This window comes from Hyposmocoma kahamanoa, unplaced genomic scaffold, assembly GCF_003589595.1.
Source record: "Hyposmocoma kahamanoa isolate Upper Pololo Valley unplaced genomic scaffold, ASM358959v1 277, whole genome shotgun sequence".
NCBI classification, from domain to species: domain Eukaryota; kingdom Metazoa; phylum Arthropoda; class Insecta; order Lepidoptera; family Cosmopterigidae; genus Hyposmocoma; species Hyposmocoma kahamanoa.
Genome location: NW_020653774.1, coordinates 972,400 through 980,179, shown reverse-complemented (window position 1 = coordinate 980,179; position 7,780 = coordinate 972,400). Strand labels below are relative to the sequence as shown.

General features: G+C 36.7%; 2 protein-coding genes across 2 annotated transcripts in view; both read right to left on the bottom strand.

Annotated features, from left to right (window-relative positions):
* LOC113229102 (C-type mannose receptor 2-like) overlaps positions 1 to 859 on the bottom strand; it is a 19,574-nt gene extending 18,715 nt beyond the window's left edge. The window contains exon 1 of the mRNA XM_026462594.1: positions 777 to 859. Coding sequence (XP_026318379.1) covers positions 777 to 819 — 43 coding nt within the window. The 5' untranslated portion in view covers positions 820 to 859. The remainder of the gene's footprint in view (positions 1 to 776) is intronic.
* Positions 860 to 4,153: 3,294 nt separating this feature from the next.
* LOC113229099 (C-type mannose receptor 2-like) overlaps positions 4,154 to 7,780 on the bottom strand; it is a 16,171-nt gene continuing 12,544 nt past the window's right edge. Inside the window, exons 5-6 of the mRNA XM_026462592.1 lie at positions 5,799 to 6,044; positions 4,154 to 4,491 (exon numbers count right to left, since the gene is read on the bottom strand). Coding sequence (XP_026318377.1) covers positions 4,253 to 4,491; positions 5,799 to 6,044 — 485 coding nt within the window. The 3' untranslated portion in view covers positions 4,154 to 4,252. The remainder of the gene's footprint in view (positions 4,492 to 5,798; positions 6,045 to 7,780) is intronic.

Genomic DNA, 7,780 nt, shown 5'->3' with positions numbered 1-7,780 from the left:
GCTAGGGGCTGGGTTAGGGGGTGGCTAGGGGCTGGGTTAGGGGGTGGGTTAGGGTTTGGGTTGCGGGGGTTAGGGGTGAGTTAGGGGGTGTGTTAGGGTTTGTATTGGGGGGTTAGGGGTGAGTTAGGGAGTGGGTTAGGGGGTGTTTTAGGGTGTGTTAGGTGATAGGTTAGGGGTGAGTTAGTGGGTGGGTTAGGGGGTGGGTTAGGAGGTAAGATGGCGGGCACGATTATTCACATAATGGCAAGTTGGGTATGGTTTTCGAGGTATTTGGGGGTGCTCATTACAACTATGGCACTCATTTCTAAATCCAGGATGGCGGACACGAATTTGAGTGAGTGAGTGGGTGGGTAAGGGGGTGGGTGAGTGGGTTTGAGAGGGTAGGTGAGCGGATGAGTGACCCACCTCCTAAACGACCCTTTAACCGACCTTATAACCTACCCCCTAACACACCCCGAACGTACCCTCTAACCCACCCCCTAACCCATATTCGTAATGACACTTTTATTCGGTAGTTTCGGTTTAAATTGTTAGATTTAATTGTTTCTTAGAACAACTAAAAAATGTAATTGCAATTAATTTAATTCGAATTAAAATCATTTCAATTGAATTTAATCTGATTGAAATTTAATTGATTAACGCCCAACACTGATATATACGACATTGGTCCCTCGGTGATGAAAAGGGGAAGGCGGTATTAAATTGTGCAATTCCATTACACTCTTCATTTAAATCTTCTTCAGTGAATCATAGAACATAAAATGGATAAACCTTACCGAGAGTAACCACAAGAAACACTGACAAGAATAGTCGCAACATAGTTCTGCAAACGCGATGAGGCCGAATTCCTGCGAGCAAATGATTAATAATCCTCAAAAAACATCTATTTATACAATATACCATGTCTAATCGAACAACTGATAAAACATACAACACCAGTGCTTGCAATTATTCTTAGACGACCTCGCTTAGGGCTCCGTCACTCGCTCGAGATTACGCGATAAGTGCCTACCACTGAGTGTATCGCCGGCAGTGCAAGCTCTCAACGGGTGTTGCACGCACATCTGAATGGTCGAACGGCACATGTCGTAAGAAAAATCGTCGCAATGTGAAATACATGGATGTAAAATTAACGACTAACAATGTTTTAAATACTAAATTATCGTCGTCAATCCATTAGTCGTCCCACTACTTGGCATGGGTCTCCTTTGAGGAGAGGGTTTAGGCCGTATAGACGGGCGCAGTGGCAGCGCCCTACAAATCTTTGCGATTTAAAGCTCTGAGTAGCACTAAAACTGTTATGGACAGGCGCGTAGCTTACCATCAGGCGCATGACTTGTTCATCCCGTCGCTTGATATTATGAAAACAAAAAAAATGTTCAGTCTTGCATAACAATACTTATTTTATTATGCAAGGTTGAGTGCTTGTATTCAAACCTGACCAAGCGAGGGAGCCAAAAATATAATCCAAAACGTAGCTTAGCAAGGGTCTAAAGCCACGAGACGCAAGACTACTTTGCTGCCAGTGACACATAAAACTTGTCACCTCACTAAAGCTAGAAAAATGGTAGATGAAAGAAAAATAGTTGAACTATAACAAATTAGTTTTTTTTATTCACACATCAAAAATTAGTTATCGTTATCAATTTTATAAATAATAGGAATAAAATATACCAACTGATTTATATTACATAAATAATGTACGACAGATCGCGCAGTTGAACGAGTCACATTTATGCCTACGCGCTTAGGGTGGCGTTCTCAAACCGTTTTATTAAAAAAAAAATTTATAGTTTCTGGAAGTTTATCATATATTTTTATTGACATGATGTATGCATGTTCAATCTAAAATATGGTAATACCAATATTTTTCTATTTCGAAATGCGTTTCGTTCGATGGAATATGTTTACGATCTGTTGGGGTTATATTTGTGAGAATTCGGTAGAAGCGTAAGCGTACCACGCTTGGTTAAACTATGCTACAGTTCTACGTTCGTACGGATACGACTTGTCTCTTCATTTTACAAAATAAACTAAAGCGAATTTACTTCATTTCTAGTGTCGTAAAAGATCTTTTTTTAAACAGAAGCGAAAATTTCCTGACATAATTGAGAAAAATTTAGAGACAAAGAACTGGTGATGGTTGGGATAAATCTTGCCAGTAACAGGACGAGGACGCGATAACTTTCTCAAATAATCCCATCCACAGATCACATAAATCCGTGGTCCCAATAAAATTGAATGAGACCTATAGTGTGGCTCCGATATCCCGCAGGTCTTAAATATTACATTCTATTGTGGTACTACCACCAGATGAACTCAGGGTTGGATAGATAATAATTAATCTTAACCACTCTTCAGTTGGGCGCGAACGTAATGTTATTTATGAGCGCCGATAAGACGCGTGTAGTACGAGTATAAACATTTGAATCTAAAAAGCAATTAAGCTACAGCAAAAAAAATAACATGGGCGATAAGAGCACATAACAAGTTTTTATTTACTCATGTTTTTAAATTACAATCGAATTACAATCATAAATGTACAAGTTATGATTGTAATTCGCCGACTTTATATTCGAATTTATGAGTACATTTGACACGAACTCTTGTATCAAATCTTACAATGACACGAACTCTTGTATGAAATCTTACATTGACACGAACTCTTCTATCAAATCTTACAATGGCACGAACTTTTGTATCAAATCTTAGAATGAATGATGAATGATACCCTCTCTAAGGTAGTTTATTGGTTTAATGCTAACAATTTATGCTCAATGCCAAGAAGACAAAATGTGTTAAATTTGAATTACCTAACGTAAAATCGACAAGTTCAAGCACAGAAATAAACGGAGAAAAGTTAGACCTTGTTAATAAAGCAGTCTTCTTGGGAGTGACCTTAGATAGTAAACTTCAATGGTTTCCACATATATCTTCCCTGGCCAACAGATTAAGCTCCGTTGCATACGCCGTCCGCAGAATACGTGAGCTTACCGATGTTAGTACTGCTAGACTAGTTTACTTTAGTTACTTCCGTAGTATAATGTCCTACGGGATTCATGTGGGGTAAAGCGGCAGATATTCAAACCATATCTGTATTGCAAAAACGAGCGATTTGTTCTGTGTACCGTCTAGGCTCTCGGGTTTCAATCAGAGATAAGTTTAAGGAAACTGGTATCATGACTGTGGCATCACAGTACATTTACTCAAATATTTTATAAGCCCGTAAAAATATACATAATTTCAATAAGAAAGACGATATCCATAATATTAACCTTAGAGCTAAGACCAAACTCATGGTACCACAATTTCGTTTAACCAAGGTAAACAACTCTTTTATGGGGAACTGTATACGTTTTTACAATAACATTCCGGAGCATACATTAAGTTTATCATTTCCTAAGTTTAAAAACTACATTAAAAATATTTTGATCGAAAAATCATATTACGAAATTGAAGGCTACGTGTTAGATAAAGATGTATGGAAAGACGACATGGCTCCAGAATCCACACAAATTTGATTCAAAATGTATTCCATAGCATTTAAGTTTGTTTGAAAAGAGCAATCCCTAGAGTTTCTTGCTCGTTCTTCTCAGGGATGTCAGCGTAGTGAACGAGCAGTAGCTTAAATGTGACGTTTTCAAGTGTAAATTTATTTTACCTATGGAATAAATAATCTTTGACTTTGACTTTGACTTTGACAATGACATAAACTCTTGTATCAAATCTTACATTGACACGGACTCTTGTATCAAATGTTACATTGACACCAACTCTTCTATCAAATCTTACATTGACTAACTTACCATAACCGAACACCAGATCCGTGTATTTGACTAAAGACGAGCTATTTTTTATAAATTATGAGTGCACATTTGACCTCCATCTCACCTGATAGAAAGTGAAGGTGAGGTCGACAATGGAGCATACACACCTAAATAAAATAAATGTGGAGCTATTATGAATGACTTGAGTAACAAATGTCTTGATTTCTAAACAACATTCACAGATAGTCCAAAGAGAGATAATGGCGTCAGAGCCGCTTTTTTGACCCAAAAGAGAATGCATCAATTAAATTTAAACTTTGTAAGTTTCACCAGCTCTCTTACCCTTTACAATCGGTACGCAGTAATTAAAAAAAATAGGTATGTAATTAGAGAAGCTTTACAACAATCATCACCAACAGGAACACTCAATAAAATGTCCCAAAATAAGTTGTAACTTATCATAGTAAACACGTTTGTGCGTAATTTTATTCCTTTATTACTGCCGGCATCTCTTTTTCGATTGCATCAATAGGTAAATGTTTTTCACAGATGAAAGCGAACGTAATATCACACCAAGCATCATTCAAAAGACCGTCACGTTGCATTGTCCCGCAGCTCTCATTGTTGCCGTAAGGGTCACGGTGGCCAGGGTTTTCTGGGTGTGGTGAGTTATTTGGTTCGTTTGGAGCCCAAATCGCATAACCCGCTTCTTCAAGACTTTGACCTGAAAGACATAAGCCAATTTGTAAAGATATGTATTTCAAACGGTGTTTGTTGGCGACCTGCTATTTTTCACCGTACCATTTAACTGTGGCCATTGTTTTCAAAATTGTGGTTCCATTTTGGTATTTGACTGTACTCTTCAAAAATAATAATTAAATTAAGAATTACACAACAGTGAGAATCGGGTTTAATTTTTACATCCTCAACAGTGATAAAACTTGACAGGAAATTAAAGTTTTTCCAATAATACAATAAATGCATGAAGTTAGTTACATCTGCAACCATTGAATATTTAAGTTTGTGGATACATTTCTCACTGGCTCAAATCAACTGCAAGTCGATGGAGTAGGACATTTTTACCATGAAAATAAAATAAATTACACCACGTGATAGCAAAACAGGAGAAAATCAAGTCCCATATCAATTATACACAATGGTTCAACGGCCCATTTACAAAAAAAATTAAAGTCTAAAAAAATTTAACTATTCTGCATTGACTTACAATTATATGGACGTCGGGTCCGCGCTAAAAAGTGTCCGAACTTATAGGGCGTTAAAATCGTATACAGAGCGTCATTCACGCTTTAGTCTGCGTTTGTTCGACTGACAGCGAAGCAAGCAAAATTAGACAGTACTGCGATGACATTACAATTTAAATTCAACGTTTTAGCTTTTTCATATTCCTTTACATGTCACTACGTTTAAATAGGTTGACTTGGGACATTTTTTTCGTGGTTTTTGCATTAGACCCGTCGTCCATTTATTTGTAAGTCAATGCTATTCTGTTATATATTATAAAAATGGAGATGGCCATTTACACCAAATATTAGTCCGGACTACAAAAAGTGTTTTAATAATAATAATGGTTTATTTTCTCAACACAAGGAAATATACACTTATTTTATAATAGACTAACAATTTTAGATGTTGTATCCTTTGTGAGAGAATGGAGACCGTACTAGGCAACTAAACCTGTATTACAGCTCACCAGTTTGATTTTGATTGCCTCTCCCGGTCGAAAACTGCGTCTGTTCCGAGTCGAGGAGCATAATTGCGATTCACAACAGGCCGATAGGAAACTTTTGACATTTCTAATCGGAACAATAGTTTATTTAAGTCACAAATTAGAAAGATATAGTAGAAATCAGGTTCATCTTCTCGCTCAGAAATCCATCTGATTTCGAGACTACCCGATCGGATAAATTCCATTTTGAATCAAAATCAGGACGCAGAACTTCACCCTCCCAAAGTAGTCTTAAGTAAAGTCAATCATCTTTAAAAAATACAAAAGTGTGACCAAATGCTCACCATGTATAGTGCCCCAAGATTTGTTTAATTTAATGAATCCGAGTAACAGGTGGTGTTTGAATCTCGACATCATGGTATGAGCCGGATGCTGCGCGAAAATACTGGATAAGATCTTGGCCTCTTCCGGGCTGTTTATGACGGCCAAATGTCCGCCTTCAGCCAGGCAGATCTTGTAAGCATCTGACCAGATTTGTGGCTGCCTATGAAATTTGTAGCATTGGCCCGTTGTTTCAAAGTATTTATATTCTGTAAATCAATATATAATTGTTAATTCAATTCACAAAAAGAAATACGTAGTGTGTTTTGTAAAGAGTGCATATTAGTCTATCTTTCTTTTCCCTTTTGACCTTTGTATTTCCTGTCATTATTTGACATATTTAATAAATATACATGTGACTGATCACATGTGGCTGAGCCACATCAAAAATTATTCAACCTCTTGAGGGCCTGATCTCTCCATCTTATATTGGTACTTGCAAGGGCACTTGCAGCAGCCCAGTATGCCGTTATATATGCCCGGCACATTCTGATGGCCACGACACGTTGAGGCCGACGAAGGAGGTTCCTATTGGCGGAGGAGAGAGCCTCGTGCCATATTGGTACCCCGTATAAAGGTATAATGCGTACAATATAGCCGCCTATATGGGGTACCAGGTCGTCCCGCATTTGGAAGTATATATGTGTATTTAAGTATATATGTGAAAGGGTTGTAACCCTAACTAGCCGTGAACAGGTTCACGGCAATGAAACGGGAAACTTCCGGTCCACAAAATTTATTAAAGAAGTAAAGTTAAAAGAAAGGTTAAAAGGAAGGGCGGTAACAATAAAAAGGTAAATGTAAACCAACACAGCTACAACAGTATAAAACGCTTTCTACACTTTATGATTAAGGCACATTTGGCCCTCGATCTCTTGGATGCCTCTGTACTTGCTCAAAACTGGACAGCACAAGCAATATTAAATATTTAGGTGTCATAATTGACCAACATCTCAATTTCAAACAGCATAATATAGTGGCGCTAACTTCTAGAGTTCGAAAATTGATTTATGTTTTTAAAACTTTAAGATACTCGGCCATCAGCGCCCTTCTCAAATCAGTTTATTTAGCCCTTTGTCAATCACTGTTACTTTACTGCGTTACATCCTGGGGCGGTGCACATAAGACCGCTCTGATACACCTGGAAAGAGCGCAGAGAGCTGTTCTTAAATGATCAACTTTCGTCCTTTCGATTACCCAACCCACAAATTACTAAACGAGTGCGATGTTCTATCTGTTCGGCAACTGTTTATCCTGCAAGTAATTTTGAAAAAGCACTCAATTACTCCATATGATTACATGACTGTAACTAAGCAAAGACGACACGATCCCTTTTCATCTCGTACACAACTCCGCACAGCACACTCACATAGATTCTTCTGCTTCCTTGGCACATTCCTTTATTTTAAAATAAATTCTACTTTGCATTATTTTCATATGAATAAAACTGAATGTAAAAAGACCGTCAAATTTTGGCTTAAGAGTAAAACCTACAATGATACCGAGGACTTGTTGGAATTTCTTTCATAATTTATATTTATATAATAAGTAATGTTTAACTACTTATCTTTTATAAATTGTAACGACTTATTACTACTTATCTTTTATTTGTTAAATTTATAAAATCTTTATTTTTTAAGCTTTGTTATGAAAAATGCACTATTATGCCTAAAATACAGGCACACATGTACTTAGTTTAGGCATCGCAATTGCACTATTAGGCACTAAGATTAAAATGTTTAATTTTACCATGATTATTTTATATAATTTAGATTTTTTTTTTGTTTTGTTTATTACTGTTTATTTTAATATTTTATCTTTAATTACATTGTTTTCATTATAATTGTATTAGATTAAGTCATATTGAAATAAATTTATCTTATCTTATCTTATCTTATATACCCCTAAATGGGCCGTGTAACTGAATTACAGATATAGGTACATG